Source organism: Thalassophryne amazonica, chromosome 10 (assembly GCF_902500255.1).
Source record: "Thalassophryne amazonica chromosome 10, fThaAma1.1, whole genome shotgun sequence".
In the NCBI taxonomy this organism is placed as follows: Eukaryota; Metazoa; Chordata; class Actinopteri; order Batrachoidiformes; family Batrachoididae; genus Thalassophryne; species Thalassophryne amazonica.
This window is the reverse complement of record NC_047112.1, coordinates 38,907,807-38,925,873: the sequence shown is the minus strand read 5'-3', so window position 1 is coordinate 38,925,873 and position 18,067 is coordinate 38,907,807. Positions and strand designations below refer to the sequence as shown.

At 42.1% G+C, this 18,067-nt stretch overlaps 1 protein-coding gene across 1 annotated transcript in view; it reads right to left on the bottom strand.

The window, feature by feature from the left end:
- Window positions 1-18,067, bottom strand: part of insrb (insulin receptor b) — a 224,652-nt gene that overhangs the window by 11,547 nt on the left and 195,038 nt on the right. The window contains exons 12-14 of the mRNA XM_034179844.1: window positions 1,578-1,698; window positions 696-849; window positions 395-543 (exon numbers count right to left, since the gene is read on the bottom strand). Of these exons, the coding sequence (XP_034035735.1) occupies window positions 395-543; window positions 696-849; window positions 1,578-1,698 (424 nt within the window). The remainder of the gene's footprint in view (window positions 1-394; window positions 544-695; window positions 850-1,577; window positions 1,699-18,067) is intronic.

Below are 18,067 nucleotides of genomic sequence, written 5' to 3'. Positions count from 1 at the left end.
GCAGCAGTGAATAGCAATGAGACATAAATTCACACATTTATAGCAAGTAAACAACGCACACATGAGCATGCACGCATATACACGGAAACACAGGGTTAGTAAACAAATATTTTACTTTATTCCTCTGCCCTTATAAGGAACTAAGAGAAACACCAGTTCTGTCCTGTCATGCTGCTTCTGTTACCACCAAGTCTGCACAGATTCATTTATGTATTGCTGCAAGAACATCACAGCCTGGGCCCCGTGACTCTGTCCTGGAGGACAAAACAACCGTCTGTCCCCCTGTAGATCTGTTGTCTCCTCCCCTCCCTTTAGTTTTGGAAACCTGATCCCTTCTTGCACATATTTTCTCTGTGCCCTCACAATCTACATGTTCTGAGATGACATTACTGACCTCAGTGTCTCCAACCTTCCTGTAGAACACCTCATACAAGATGATGAGGCCGTTAGGCGAGTGAGGCACCTTCCATTTGATAAACACAGAGTTTGGCTCGCCCGGGATCATCTCATGGCTCACACGGCCTGGGATGTCATCTGCTTTCTCTGTAGGAGCCAAAAATGCATAAAAACACTCATTACATGTACTGTTTAAGTCACTGCAAGAGATGCATTTTGTCCACTGCTTCAGTTAAATAGTGTGCATCAGCACCAGATGCATGTGGAACCCTCCGAGTAGGTTTGTGTTTGCCTCTTACCCTCAGGCATTGTGCGAGCACTGACGTAAGTAGCTATGCTGCAGCGTTTGAGTTCTGTCGGGTGGTTGCAGGCCATTATCTCGATCTTATAACTGGTAAAATGGTGCAGGTTGGAGATGACCACTGACTCCTTTGAGATCACTTTAAGCTCCACCTGACCCATAAACAAATAAATAAGAGAGAAGAGCTTTAAAACAGATGCTCTGTCAGAAACCATCAATTTATCGATTTACACATACTAACAGAGCAAAACACAAACTGAACCACAAACACAAAGTTAGAAACTGAATCCCAAATTCTGATGATTTCATGGAGCACGATATGTTCCTATAGAACTAAATTACCAATACTGCAGAGGAATACGTTCTCCCTTTCATTCCCATTAACATGCACATTTTCCTCCATGTAATATCATTTCAGACACAAACAGAAATATATTAGGTTCTTCAGCCAGTCCTGGGCTGGCTAACATAATTAATTGGCTGCATTCAACTCCATGATGATAACTTTGACCTCAAATGGGGAGCACTTTTTAATAAGACAAGTATGAGTTAGATTTTTATTGGTTTATTTATTTTTTGTATTTATGCTTTGCATTTTGTATCACCAGTTATACAGCTTCATGATGAAGTGGTATAGAGGAGGATTTGATCAGGGTAATTTGGGTATTTTCTGTAGTCATTATGATTTAAAAAGAGTAAACACAGTTGTCTGACAATAAATGTCTCACACAACCACTAACCATGAATGGAAAAAAAGGTTTTGTGTTATCATTCATATTCTCTGAAAAACGGCCACCCCCCCAAAATTCTTCCAGAGTATGCAAACTTTTGAACACAACTGTAGGTCTTACTACCACTTTATAATATGAAGTGTTGGTACCTTATCCTTATCATCAGGTGAAGCTGTGGTGGAAAAAAATGGGAGGCTGGGGGCTGTAGTGAGGAAGGGAGTGTTTTGAGTGGCATTGGCAACTCCCACTGAACGCCGTCGCCGAGATGGTCTACAAAAACAGAGCAACAGGACACACAATGCCATGGGTTAGAAATGATACCACTGGGAGGGGTGACAAGACTGACAACTAATTCTGGAAGAAGAACATTTACAGTTACTACACTGAAGGAGAACTACACTTGATGAAAGTAAAAGTTTCATGTCAATTCCCAGACCTCAGAAGATGGAGCAGATGTAGTGGTGTCATGGAGGACAGCAGTGTGGAGATAGAATGACTGCGTGACATTTATTCACAAATACCAGTTGCCCTGCAGCAGCAGCTCCCTGTTCTCACCACTCGATGATGCCAATGAGCAATGAACTGTGTACACTTGACTTTTAGATGAGTACGCCCCTCAGTGAGCCAATAACAACCAAACCAAACCAACCAAATTAACACCTACATATTCTTCTATTCATCTCAGCTTCAAAAGCCCCTTTCAAGAGCAGAAACAATCTTAGAAAACTGTTTTCTGTCTGCTGAATAATGTAAATTACCTGTCTTATTTGTCTGCCGCAATAAAGCATCTCCATCAATAAATACAGCACAGAGAGATGTCACTAATGGCATAAAAGCACTGTCACACTAGTAAAGTAGTGGCAACAAACAACAAGACCTGCTGTATGAGTGGAAAAACTAGAGTGCCAAGGGCCCTGTGGGTTACCAGCTCAATTAAAGCCCAAGGCAAAATGACCATTTTCGGCATATAAATGGCCACCATTTTCAAACTAATGAATCTATGCAAATAATTTTGGGGCAGCAACAATGTCAGTGACCAATATTGTGTGTCCTTGTTAAATTAAAAGAAAAGTTATCGGACAGTTTTGGATAAAATTGGGTCCAAATACCCAAATCTATGACAATAACTTAACAAATTAGAAAAACAGACAGTTTTTGAGAAAATTGTCTTTAAGTACTCAAAATGGCTATTTTCAGCATAAAAATGGCCACCATTTCCAAATTTCAAATGAACAAATCTACAAATATGTATTTTAGATGGGAACAATGTCAAGGCAATGTCGAGGCAAAGCCGAGTTGAATGGTATGTTCCAGCTTTCACCAAATTAAACATTCTTTCCTTGTGCGTGTGTGTACTACCAAAAAAATAGACTGTATACATCCTCAGTGCAGCAAAAAAAAAAAAAAAAAAAAAAAAAAATCACATCAGAAATTAGTCCAGCTTTTCATTCCAACTTCCTACTAACAGCCTCCAGACAGCACAGTGGATTTGTTTTGTGTGTGCGCGTGCACGCACATATGTGGGCACGCATGCATGTGCGTGCGCACGTGCATGTGTATGCAGAGTGCAATGGTACCAAATTTATGGAACCAAATTTGCACTCTAAATGTAACCAAGCCGCACTCTAAATGCCATGCAACACAAATGGGATGAATTAATCCATGTCATATGACATTCAAAGCACCAATCAAATGACAAGGATCCACTCAGCCGTTACATGATGTACAAATAATGAATGTTGATGAGTTCAGTGGTACAAATATTTCACCAAATTAAATATTTGTTCCATTAAAAGAATATAAAAACATTCATTATTTGTTTTATATAATGGCTAAAATAGATCCTTGTCATTTGATATTTTATTAATTTATAAACAACAGAAAAGGGACTTACATTTTGGTGTTCCACTGCTGCTAAAGTCTAAATTGTGATGTGTAGTCCGTGATGCCGTGCAATGACTTCGGACTTCCATTAAAAAAAAGACTTTGTGTAGTTCCTCAGTCCAACCAAAAATCACGTCAGCTTTTCATCTGAACAGCTCTTCATGCATCCAGACGGCTTACAGCACATACGCGCGCACATACACTGTCAGAAATTAGTCCAGCTTTTCCTTTTAACTTCCTGCTAACAGCCTCCAGACGGCGCAGTGGATTTGTTTTGTGTGTGCGCGTGTGCAGAGTGCAATGATACCAAACGTATGGAACCAAATTTGCACTCTAAATGGAACCAAACTATACTCTAAATGCAATGCAACACAAATGAGACAAATAATCCCTGTCATGTGACATACAAAGCACCAATCAAATGACAAGGATCCATTCAGCCATTATGTAACAGCACAATTTTGATTCCTCTGAGCAGGACAAGGATCAACAGACCACAGTAGGTTTCTCACCTATCTCACAGGTTCTTTGACAAATGCTTCCTTGTTTAACATAAGTTCAGTCACAGTCTGTTCTTTCTCAGCTACCCATCATTTCATTGGCTGTGTCTGCCCACTCTTGATCACTTGGAACAACCTTTACTCTGTATGCCCTTTGTGACAGTTCCAGAGAAACATGGGTGGGCATGAACCCAAGACCTTCTTGCCATAAGACAAGAGTGCTAACCATTAATTCGCTGACAAACGGGGCACTTCTGTAGAACCCACAGTTCAGCAGGGGTTTCATACATTTTCCCAGGTGAACATGAGTAATCCTTTTAGCTCCATGGCAATCATTATCCTACAACTCTTAGTTCCCAGATTTTGCAAAGTCAAAGGGCACTGAGCCATTTTCACAATGGTTTCCAGAACCAGGAGGTCTGATATACTCCTTGTAACCAGCTGTGCATGTGACTGCTTTGAAATCACCCATGACCTTTGGAGCATCACCTCTGGGGAAGTTGTCATTCACAAAAGCTGTGAGTAAAAAGTCTCTCTCATGAAGATATCAATCACTACAGTTGTAATATACACTGAACCAACTGACATAACACTCCACGCTTACGACTGAGACTCATAATGCAGTCATTGACATGGGTTGATAGCTGACACCAATAGAAGAAGGTGATCAGTCATAGCAACTGCCACTCCTTCAGCACACAATTTACTGGAGCAACCAAACCAAAATCGGTGTTTTCACCCACTGAGATTTGTGGACCTCAAAGAGCACCGCCACGACCAAGCAGAGCTTGGCAAACACCTATAACTGCAGTGGAAAATGTTCATCCCTGTTGAGAAAAGGATGCTCCAAATGTCCACCTGCAAGAGGAACCTCAAGTTTAGACATGCACACTGCAGTGCAGTAGCTTTACTCAGTCTTCTTCATAACACACACTGCCCTCCAATGGAAAGCAGCAGTACAGTTACGTCCATCGACTGTAGAAACAATACACAGATATTTTTGGTAGCGTTGCGATTTACAAAGCCTTTTGCAGTGGGAGGAATGTCAGTCCCACTACCCCTCAAAAAAGTTATCCACAGGTTGGAGGACCACCTACAGTCCTGGATGTAGGTTAAAGTTGTACCCAGCAGTGACATAAGGATAACAAGGCCTGCAGTATCAAGATGTGATGAGTGAACAACACTTGCAATACAATATTTATTAAATGGTCACTTGTGCAACAGACATGTCCTCTCACAAAACATCTAAATAAAGATAAACTGTATTTACAGCAGTTTCCAGTAAATATATTAAAACTCCAATATTTAATATTCACAACAAAACCTGCGTTAGCTCATTCATAGTCCTTTGGTCTTTTGCAGGTGTTCAAACAGTCCCAGTTGTATATCTAACGTAGACAGAGGGGTAGTTTATCAAGTGACCATAGTAGTCTGAACACTGCGCAGGTCTGTTGATCTAAATGAGAAAAACACCCCATGCACATTATAAATGTCAACGATATTTAATGGATTATAATGGCTTTATTTTGACACAAAACGCGCTCCTCTCAAAACAGTACCCTGTGGATAAAATCAAGCGCACCCTTTCTTCTTCTATGGCTTTTAATGGCAGCCAGCAACCTTATTGTTACACTGCTGCCACCTTCTGCATCAGTCCATTATAGCAGTACTAAATCCTCTCGATGAGTCCAATGTCTTTCAAGTATTTAAAAAGCTAACACTGCCTGCTCTCACTTGACCATATGGCTAAAATACTTCCTACAGAAACTTCTTTCAGTCGTTGCAATTGATTTCCATCAGTTTTTACCCTTTAAGAGATAAACAATTCAAAGATGAGATGATGAGATATATTTTGTAAATTAAAATATTTCGAGGGAAAATTAAAGCACTGTGCTAAATACTGTACAGGTATATTCATTGGTTATGATTTTTATTATTTGTGTTACAACTGCTGACATTTGAAAGCACTGCATTCTGGTGATGGCATATCATAACACTTTATTTAGAATTCAATTGGGCATCGCAGTCTCGTCTGAGGGCGGGCGCGAAAAGGGTAAAAAATACGAGGTCTGTCCAAAACGTAACGGACCTTTTTATTTTTTTCAAAAACTATATGGATTTGAATCATGTGTGATTGCATCAGCCAAGCTTGAACCTTCGTGCGCATGCGTGAGTTTTTTCACGCCTGTCGGTTGCGTCATTCGCCTGTGGGCAGGCTTTGAGTGAGCACTGGTCCAGCCCCCTCTTCGGATTTTTATTGTCAGGGAAATGGCAGAGCGACTGCCGCTTTGTTCCATGAAATTTTTTTCAGAAACTGTTAGAGACAGCCAGTTGGAAACCATTCGAAAGATTCAGATGGCTTTCGGTGAAGATTCTGTCGGCGTCACACGGATTAAGTTGTGTTAAAACCTTTTTAAAGACGGCCCACAGCGGTGGAGGGTGCGCGGCGCACCGAGCGGCCATTCGACAGGCTGGAACGACCAGATCATTTCCAAACTGAACGCTGTGTTGATCCGGGACACCGTGTGACTACCACAGAAATGGCAAGAGAGCTGGACATAGCACTTTTGCGGCACATTCCACTGTTACAGATTTTGTAATGAAAGACGTGCGGAGGATTTCGCGCGTCGGCACAGAGCAGCTTATGGCGCGCAACAAAAAAAACACCTCCGTGCTGGAAGTCTCACAGGACATGTTGTGGCATGTCCAGCTACACAGTTACACAATTTCTCGGATACTCACTCGACTGAAAAGCCATCGAAAACCGTCTGAATCTTCCGAATGGTTTCCAACACGGAGGTGTTTTTTTTTTGTTGTGCGCCAGGGGCGGCTCCGTCCCGATGCGCGAAATCCTCCGCACGTCTTTCAATCAATCAATCAATCAATCAATTTTTTTTATATAGCGCCAAATCACAACAAACAGTTGCCCCAAGGCGCTTTATATTGTAAGGCAAGGCCATACAATAATTATGTAAAACCCCAACGGTCAAAACGACCCCCTGTGAGCAAGCACTTGGCTACAGTGGGAAGGAAAAACTCCCTTTTAACAGGAAGAAACCTCCAGCAGAACCAGGCTCAGGGAGGGGCAGTCTTCTGCTGGGACTGGTTGGGGCTGAGGGAGAGAACCAGGAAAAAGACATGCTGTGGAGGGGAGCAGAGATCGATCACTAATGATTAAATGCAGAGTGGTGCATACAGAGCAAAAAGAGAAAGAAACAGTGCATCATGGGAACCCCCCAGCAGTCTACGTCTATAGCAGCATAACTAAGGGATGGTTCAGGGTCACCTGATCCAGCCCTAACTATAAGCTTTAGCAAAAAGGAAAGTTTTAAGCCTAATCTTAAAAGTAGAGAGGGTGTCTGTCTCCCTGATCTGAATTGGGAGCTGGTTCCACAGGAGAGGAGCCTGAAAGCTGAAGGCTCTGCCTCCCATTCTACTCTTACAAACCCTAGGAACTACAAGTAAGCCTGCAGTCTGAGAGCGAAGCGCTCTATTGGGGTGATATGGTACTACGAGGTCCCTAAGATAAGATGGGACCTGATTATTCAAAACCTTATAAGTAAGAAGAAGAATTTTAAATTCTATTCTAGAATTAACAGGAAGCCAATGAAGAGAGGCCAATATGGGTGAGATATGCTCTCTCCTTCTAGTCCCCGTTAGTACTCTAGCTGCAGCATTTTGAATTAACTGAAGGCTTTTTAGGGAACTTTTAGGACAACCTGATAATAATGAATTACAATAGTCCAGCCTAGAGGAAATAAATGCATGAATTAGTTTTTCAGCATCACTCTGAGACAAGACCTTTCTGATTTTAGAGATATTGCGTAAATGCAAAAAAGCAGTCCTACATATTTGTTTAATATGCGCTTTGAATGACATATCCTGATCAAAAATGACTCCAAGATTTCTCACAGTATTACTAGAGGTCAGGGTAATGCCATCCAGAGTAAGGATCTGGTTAGACACCATGTTTCTAAGATTTGTGGGGCCAAGTACAATAACTTCAGTTTTATCTGAGTTTAAAAGCAGGAAATTAGAGGTCATCCATGTCTTTATGTCTGTAAGACAATCCTGCAGTTTAGCTAATTGGTGTGTGTCCTCTGGCTTCATGGATAGATAAAGCTGGGTATCATCTGCGTAACAATGAAAATTTAAGCAATACCATCTAATAATACTGCCTAAGGGAAGCATGTATAAAGTGAATAAAATTGGTCCTAGCACAGAACCTTGTGGAACTCCATAATTAACTTTAGTCTGTGAAGAAGATTCCCCATTTACATGAACAAATTGTAATCTATTAGACAAATATGATTCAAACCACCGCAGCGCAGTGCCTTTAATACCTATGGCATGCTCTAATCTCTGTAATAAAATTTTATGGTCAACAGTATCAAAAGCAGCACTGAGGTCTAACAGAACAAGCACAGAGATGAGTCCACTGTCCGAGGCCATAAGAAGATCATTTGTAACCTTCACTAATGCTGTTTCTGTACTATGATGAATTCTAAAACCTGACTGAAACTCTTCAAATAGACCATTCCTCTGCAGATGATCAGTTAGCTGTTTTACAACTACCCTTTCAAGAATTTTTGAGAGAAAAGGAAGGTTGGAGATTGGCCTATAATTAGCTAAGATAGCTGGGTCAAGTGATGGCTTTTTAAGTAATGGTTTAATTACTGCCACCTTAAAAGCCTGTGGTACATAGCCAACTAACAAAGATAGATTGATCATATTTAAGATCGAAGCATTAAATAATGGTAGGGCTTCCTTGAGCAGCCTGGTAGGAATGGGGTCTAATAAACATGTTGATGGTTTGGATGAAGTAACTAATGAAAATAACTCAGACAGAACAATCGGAGAGAAAGAGTCTAACCAAATACCGGCATCACTGAAAGCAGCCAAAGATAACGATACGTCTTTGGGATGGTTATGAGTAATTTTTTCTCTAATAGTTAAAATTTTGTTAGCAAAGAAAGTCATGAAGTCATTACTAGTTAAAGTTAATGGAATACTCAGCTCAATAGAGCTCTGACTCTTTGTCAGCCTGGCTACAGTGCTGAAAAGAAACCTGGGGTTGTTCTTATTTTCTTCAATTAGTGATGAGTAGAAAGATGTCCTAGCTTTACGGAGGGCTTTTTTATAGAGCAACAGACTCTTTTTCCAGGCTAAGTGAAGATCTTCTAAATTAGTGAGATGCCATTTCCTCTCCAACTTACGGGTTATCTGCTTTAAGCTACGAGTTTGTGAGTTATACCACGGAGTCAGACACTTCTGATTTAAAGCTCTCTTTTTCAGAGGAGCTACAGCATCCAAAGGTGTCTTCAATGAGGATGTAAAACTACTGACGAGATACTCTATCTCACTTACAGAGTTTAGGTAGCTACTCTGCACTGTGTTGGTATATGGGATTAGAGAACATACAGAAGGAATCATATCCTTAAACCTAGTTACAGCGCTTTCTGAAAGACTTCTAGTGTAATGAAACTTATTCCCCACTGCTGGGTAGTCCATCAGAGTAAATGTAAATGTTATTAAGAAATGATCAGACAGAAGGGAGTTTTCAGGGAATACTGTTAAGTCTTTTATTTCCATACCATAAGTCAGAACAAGATCTAAGATATGATTAAAGTGGTGGGTGGACTCATTTACTTTTTGAGCAAAGCCAATAGAGTCTAATAATAGATTAAATGCAGTGTTGAGGCTGTCATTCTCAGCATCTGTGTGGATGTTAAAATCACCCACTATAATTATCTTATCTGAGCTAAGCACTAAGTCAGACAAAAGGTCTGAAAATTCACAGAGAAACTCACAGTAACGACCAGGTGGACGATAGATAATAACAAATAAAACTGGTTTTTGGGACTTCCAATTTGGATGGACAAGACTAAGAGACAAGCTTTCAAATGAATTAAAGCTCTGTCTGGGTTTTTGATTAATTAATAAGCTGGAATGGAAGATTGCTGCTAATCCTCCGCCCCGGCCCGTGCTACGAGCATTCTGACAGTTAGTGTGACTCGGGGGTGTTGACTCATTTAAACTAACATATTCATCCTGCTGTAACCAGGTTTCTGTAAGGCAGAATAAATCAATATGTTGATCAATTATTATATCATTTACCAACAGGGACTTAGAAGAGAGAGACCTAATGTTTAATAGACCACATTTAACTGTTTTAGTCTGTGGTGCAGTTGAAGGTGCTATATTATTTTTTCTTTTTGAATTTTTATGCTTAAATAGATTTTTGCTGGTTATTGGTAGTCTGGGAGCAGGCACCGTCTCTACGGGGATGGGGTAATGAGGGGATGGCAGGGGTAGAGAAGCTGCAGAGAGGTGTGTAAGACTACAACTCTGCTTCCTGGTCCCAACCCTGGATAGTCACGGTTTGGAGGATTTAAGAAAATTGGCCAGATTTCTAGAAATGAGAGCTGCTCCATCCAAAGTGGGATGGATGCCGTGTCTCCTAACAAGACCAGGTTTTCCCCAGAAGCTTTGCCAATTATCTATGAAGCCCACCTCATTTTTTGGACACCACTCAGACAGCCAGCAATTCAAGGAGAACATGCGGCTAAACATGTCACTCCCGGTCTGATTGGGGAGGGGCCCAGAGAAAACTACAGAGTCCGACATTGTTTTTGCAAAGTTACACACCGATTTAATGTTAATTTTAGTGACCTCCGATTGGCGTAACTGGGTGTCATTACTGCCGACGTGAATTACAATCTTACCAAATTTACGCTTAGCCTTAGCCAGCAGTTTCAAATTTCCTTCAATGTCGCCTGCTCTGGCCCCCGGAAGACAATTGACTATGGTTGCTGGTGTCGCTAACTTCACATTTCTCAAAACAGAGTCGCCAATAACCAGAGTTTGATCCTCGGCGGGTGTGTCGTCGAGTGGGAAAAAACGGTTAGAAATGTGAACGGGTTGGCGGTGTACACGGGGCTTCTGTTTAGGGCTACGCTTCCTCCTCACAGTCACCCAGTCGGCCTGCTTTCCCGGCTGCTCGGGATCTGCCAGGGGGGAACTAACGGCGGCTAAGCTACCTTGGTCCGCACCGACTACAGGGGCCTGGCTAGCTGTAGAATTTTCCACAGTGCGGAGCCGAGTCTCCAATTCGCCCAGCCTGGCCTCCAAAGCTACGAATAAGCTACACTTATTACAAGTACCGTTACTGCTAAAGGAGGCAGAGGAATAACTAAACATTTCACACCCAGAGCAGAAAAGTGCGGGAGAGACAGGAGAAGCCGCCATGCTAAATCGGCTAAGAGCTAGTAGCTACGCTAAGCTAGCGGATTCCTAAAAACACGCAAAGTGAATAATGTGTAAATAATTTAGAGGTGATTCAGCAGAAGGAGTGCTTTAGTTAAGGCACGTAAAGATTACACTGGGAAACAAATCGTAATCTAGATAACTAGATCAATCTAACTGCGCAGATTAAACAGCTAACAGATACAGAAAAACACCGCTGTGCTCCGGAACAGGAAGTGATATAATACCGCAACAACAACAACAATTTTTTTTTTAATTTGTATTGCACTTTACATTTGAGCAATCTCAAAATGGTACAGAGCAGGAGAAACTATTAAAAATCAATACAGTTAAAAGTTATCAAGGTCAGTAATGAAGAGACAGCAGAGATGTTGGCCTTCAGTAGAGCTGAAGGCAAAGGAATCCATGGCACAGGTGGACAACATTCACTTTTTTGTCTGTTTTTGTCCTCCACCTCTTCCTGTGTATCAGAGCAACCTATAAAATATATTTAGCAAAATTATTTTTTTTTAAAGAAATAAGATTTTAAGTTTTGTTTGAAAACATCTAAAGCCTGTGGGGCCCTCAGGTGGTCAGGGAGGGCATTCCACAGCCTCGGAGCAGCAGAGGAAAAGGCCCGATCACCCATGCTACCAGGCTTGGCTGTGGGGGCTTGGCTGTGGGGGCTTGGCTGTGGGGGCTTGACTGTGGGGGCTTGGAGGATGGTTGTGGTTACAGAACAGAGGGCGTGTGATAAATAGCAAAGTGGACTTGGACATGCCCCAAATGCACATGCACTATGTGCCTTAGAGGGTGTGCTACAGATCGTCAAGATTGGGGCAACAAGTCCATTTGCTATAAACTTCTAGGTAAACAAAGTCTTGTTCAGGTAAGACAAAATATTCCTGTGCCCTTTGTGCAATGGAAAATGAGATCACAAGATCTTGGTTGTGTGCTTCAGTGTGTGGAACTGAGCTTGCCAATACAACAGAATAGGATCAAAAGGTGACTGAGGTATGTGTGACTACATTCAAATGACAGTCTGCATGATTGCACCCCTGACTGGCATGAATGATAAAATGGCACAGTAATCACTCCCCTAGGGAAGCACAGGGGGGAGACTGTGGGTGTGTGGGGGTGTCAGGAGAGAGGGTAAGAACACTGGGACCCAAACAATCAGCACCTCCCACATTAAGCCACAGTAATGCTCAGTACAAAAACAAGGCTCAACATACAGTATGCCACACACAGACAGAGACTACAGGGTTGCCTTGGTGCCATACTGACACAAACATGGTGGTGGCCAAAACAAAAAGGGAGTGATTTAGTCTGACAGGATGGAAAGGCTCCAGGTATCCTACTGCTTCCCAGTGAAAAGCAAAAAGCGCCTTCTGGTTCTACTGTAATAAATCCACCAAACCCTGAATGTACCATATAGCAGCACCTAAGTTGGCCAAGAGGAAGCCTATAGTTGTGTAAGTGGTCTTACGGCATGATCATTAGAATGTTAAACAGTGATCAATCAGGAGCAATTAATATTGCTAGGAGCATTTTCTTTTATTGAAATGCATATGAAAATGTATAATCAGTAAATATAGTTAGGTACATAAGTAGCTGGACAATGACTTGACTTTTTAGCCTCTCTACTCCACCTTCTTCTTCTTCTTTGTCTTTCGGCTGTTCCCGTTAGGGGTCGTCACAGCAGATCAATCGTTTCCATCTCACCCTGTCCTCTGTATCTTCCTCTGTCACACCAACCACCTGCCTGTCCTTCCTCAGCACATCCATAAACCTCCTCTTTGGCCTCCCTCTTCTCCTCCTGCCTGGTGGCTCCATCCTCAGCATCCTTCTCCCTATATACCCTGGGTCCCTCTTCTGCACATGTCCAAACCATCTCAATCTCGGCTCTCTGACTTTGTCTCCAAACCGTCTCACTTGAGCTGTCCCTCTGATATGTTCATTCCTAATCTTGTCCATTCTTATCACTCCCAAAGAGAATCTCAACATCTTCAGCTCAGCCACCTCCAGCTCTGCCTCCTGTCTTTTTGTTAGTGCCACCGTCTCTAAGCCATACAACATAGCTGGTCTCACTACTGTCTTATAAACTTTCCCCTTCACTTTTGCTGATATTCTTCGGTCACAAATCACTCCTGCCACTTTTCTCCACCCAATCCACCCTGCCTGCACACTCTTCTTCACCTCTCTACCACACTCTCCATTACTTTGAACAGTTGACCCCAAATATTTAAACTCATCTACTTTCACCACTTCTACTCCTTGTAACTGCACTAATCCACTGGGCTCCCTCCCATTCACACACATGTACTCAGTCTTGCTTCTACTGACTTTCTTTCCCCTTCTCTCCAAAGCATATCTCCATCTCTCCAGACTAGACTCAACTTGCTCTCTACTCTCACTACAGATCACAATGTCATCTGCAAACATCATAGTCCATGGGGACTCCTGTCTGATCTCATCCGTCAACCTGTCCATCACCACTGCAAACAAGAAAGGACTCAGAGCTGATCCTTGGTGTAATCCCACCTCCACCTTGAATGGGTCTGTCATTCCGACTGCACATCTCACCGCTGTCACACTATTCTTGTACATGTCCTGCACTACCCTAACATACTTCTCTGCCACTCCAGACTTCCTCATACAATACCACAGCTCTTCTCTTGGCACCCTATCATAAGCTTTTTCTAAGTCCACAAACACACAATGTAGCTCTTTCTGGCCTTCTCTGTACTTCTCCAACAGTATTCTCAGAGCAAACATTGCATCTGTAATGCTCTTTCTCGGCATGAAACCATATTGTTGCTCACAGATCTTCACCTGTTTTCTAAGCCTAGCTTCTACTACTCTTTCCCATAACTTCATGCTGTGGCTGATCAGCTTTATGCCGCTGTAGTTACTGCAGCTCTGCACATCACCCTTGTTCTTGAAAACAGGAACCAGCACACTTTGTCTCCACTCCTCAGGCATCCTCTCACTTTCCAAGATTTTATTAAACAATCTGGTTAGAAACGCTACTGCCATCTCTCCTAGACATTCCCATGCCTCCACTGGAATGTCATCTGGACCAACTGCCTTTCCACTCTTCATCCTCTTCATAGCAGCCCTCACTTCTTCCTTACTAATCTCTTGTACAGTAGTGTTCAGAATAATAGTAGTGCTATGTGACTAAAAAGATTAATCCAGGTTTTGAGTATATTTCTTATTGTTACATGGGAAACAAGGTACCAGTAGATTCAGTAGATTCTCACAAATCCAACAAGACCAAGCATTCATGATATGCACACTCTTAAGGCTATGAAATTGGGCTATTAGTAAAAAAAAAAAAAGTAGAAAAGGGGGTGTTCACAATAACAGTAGTGTAGCATTCAGTCAGTGAGTTCGTCAATTTTGTGGAACAAACAGATGTGAATCAGGTGTCCCCTATTTAAGGATGAAGCCAGCACCTGTTGAACATGCTTTTCTCTTTGAAAGCCTGAGGAAAATGGGACGTTGAAGAGACTGATCAGAAGAACAGCATAGTTTGATTAAAAAGTTGATTGGAGAGGGGAAAACTTATACGCATGTGCAAAAAATTATAGGCTGTTCATCTACAATGATCTCCAATGCTTTAAAATGGACAAAAAAACCAGAGACGCGTGGAAGAAAACGGAAAACAACCATCAACATGGATACTTGTGGACTGATGAAGAGTAAAATTGTTCTTTTTGGGTCCAAGGGCCACAGACAGTTTGTGAGACGACCCCCAAATTCTGAATTCAAGCCACAGCTCACAGTGAAGACAGTGAAGCATGGTGGTGCAAGCATCATGATATGGGCATGTTTCTCCTACTATGGTGTTGGGCCTATATATCGCATACCAGGTATCATGGATCAGTTTGGATATGTCAAAATACTTGAAGCGGTCATGTTGCCTTATGCTGAAGAGGACATGCCTTTGAAATGGGTGTTTCAACAAGACAATGACACCAAGCACACTAGTAAATGGGCAAAATCTTGGTTCCAAACCAACAAAATTACGGAAAAAAACGGGAAACAACCATCAAAATGGATAGAAGAATAACCAGAATGGCAAAGGCTCACCCACTGATCAGCTCCAGGACGATCAAAGACAGTCTGGAGTTACCTGTAAGTGCTGTGACAGTTAGAAGACACCTGTGTGAAGCTAATTTATTTGCAAGAATCCCCCGCAAAGTCCCTCTGTTAAATAAAAGATATGTGCAGAAGAGGTTACAATTTGCCAAAGAACACTCAACTGGCCTAAAGAGAAATGGAGGAATATTTTGTGGACTGATGAGAGTAAAATTGTTCTTTTTGGGTCCAAGGGCCGCAGACAGTTTGTGAGACAACCCCCAAACTCTCAATTCAAGCCACAGTTCACAGTGAAGACAGTGAAGCATGGTGGTGTAAGCATCATGATATCGGCATGTTTCTCCTACTATGGTGTTGGGCCTATATATCGCATACCAGGTATCATGGATCAGTTTGGATATGTCAGAATACTTGAAGAGGTCATGTTGCCTTATGCTGAAAAGGACATGCACTTGAAATGGGTGTTTCAACAAGACAATGACCCCAAGCACACTAGTAAATGAGCAAAATCTTGGTTCCAAACCAACAAAATTAATGCCTCGCAGATGTGAAGAAATCATGGAAAACTGTGGTTATACAACTAAATACTAGTTTAGTGATTCACAGGATTGCTAAAAAAGCAGTTTGAACATAATAGTTTAGAGTTTGTAGCGTCAACAGCAGATGCTACTATTATTGTGAACACCCCCCTTTTCTACTTTTTTTTTTTTACTAATAGCCCAATTTCATAGCCTTAAGAGTGTGCATATCATGAATGCTTGGTCTTGTTGGATTTGTGAGAATCTACTGAATCTACTGGTACCTTGTTTCCCATGTAACAATAAGAAATACGAGGTCTGTCCATAAAGTATCGCACCTTTTTTTTTTTAAAAAACTATATGGATTTGATTGATATGTTTTCACGTCAGACAAGCTTGAACCCTTGTGCGCATGCGTGAGTTTTTCCACGGTGACGTCATTCACCTGTGAGTACGCCTTGTGGAAGGAGTGGTCCCGCCCCGTTGTCGGATTTTCATTGTCTGGAAATGGACATGTCTATCTCGGCTTTCAATGCTTACCAGTCCAGTAAGTATCAGTAAAATTGTGGAGAGCTGGACATGTCTAAACTTGTCCTCTGACACGGCGAAACAGAGGTGTTCCTTTGTCTCGCTTCCAAAGCGAATCGGTCATGACGCGCGAAGCCTCCGCTCGGCTTTCCATGACAAAATCTCTTGTTAAAAGTGAAATCTGCCGGAAAATGGCTGATGTCCAGCTCTTGTGATAACCAGAGAAAGAGCACACGACGGTCTCATATCCACAGAGCCATCAGCTCAGAAATGGTCCAGTGGCTTGTGCCGTGTCGTTGCAGCTCGGAGAGCGGCGCGCTGAGCGTCCTTAAAGGGGTCCTTAAAGCTGTACTACCAGACCTTATTCTCTGTGAAGCCCGTAAAATTTTCACAGAAAGCCAGATAAATTTTTCGAATAGTTTCCAGGTGCCAGTCTCTAACAGCTTCTGAAAAAATTCTGATGGAAAAAACCCCCAAATTATTCCGCCATTTCCAGACAATGAAAATCTGACGACGGGGTGGGACCACTCCTTCCACAAGGCGTGCTCACAGGCGAATGACGTCACCGACAGGCGTGGAAAAACTCACGCATGCGCACAAGGGTTCAAGCTTGTCTGACGTGAAAACATATTAATCAAATCCATATAGTTTAAAAAAATAAATAAAAAGGTACGATACTTTATGGACAGACCTCGTATACTCAAAACCTGGATTAATCTTTTTAGTCACATAGCACTACTATTATTCTGAACACTACTGTAAATCTGAGCTATCACCTTCGAATGAAAGCTCAGAAGCTTCGTTATCAGATGTAAGTCAGATGGCAAGAAATGCAGAGTAAAGGGCCTTTCACATTGAAAGCGTCAGCGCAATGCTTTAACGCTTCCCAGTATGTTGCGTAACGCCAGGCCAATGCGTTTCCAACCTGTCGTGACGTCAGATGCATCGCTTCAGAAGCAGCAAGGGGGCGAAGATTGCGGCTACGTCACACTCTGGCTGTTTCCACAACCTGAAAAAAGTTCAGCGATCGGCATCTTGAATTTGGGTCACCTGAACCACAAAAAAGCTTTAAAAAACAGCAGTAGAACGATTCTCCCGCCTACTGGGATTCTCTTCTGCTGGGAGAAGCTTTTTTTCAGCTACTTTTCGGAGTGACGCCGACCGAGGGAGGACTGACGACTTTGATCGAACCGCGACAGCGGGTCGACCCGCACGGAGAAGCCGGCCTTCAGGCATCATCACTGGGCAGACCGAGGCAGGCAGCCGGGGTGATGGAGCAAACCCACTCAGTCCGAAATCTCCCACTTTTTGAATATATGCAAAGTCCCAGTTTCCCAACGGAGTTTAGTTCTGCAGCTTTATTGAGGTGAGGATAAAATAAAAGTAAAACGTGACGTTTCTGCACTACTGTGAAGGTTTATTGATCGGCTAACATTAGCTTAGCTTTTTAGCACAGTTGATATGAGTGAGCGCTTTAATTTGTAGATGGTTCAGTCTTTCTTATTTTTACCAAATAAACCTACAGCTTTTTTCGGAGACCACAAATTTCAACTTTAAATAACTTTTTTTGGGGGGCATTTTTTTTCTATCTTTTTTTTTTTTTTAAATAAACTGTTTAGTGTTTCTTTATATTTAAAGAAATATTTTTTATTTGTCCCAATCAGGAACATTTGCTGTGCAGACAACCAAACTTCCATTGATGAGCTGAACACCACGAAGTCCAGAAAGAAAACATCTCTGCTCTTCCAAATAGGACCAAAGTGTCTTCAGCAACACCACCAGAGTTCAAAGCTGCAGAAGAGACCTTCATCTGGTCCCAAGAATCCAGCATAACATCACCTGCTTCTAAATAAAAGG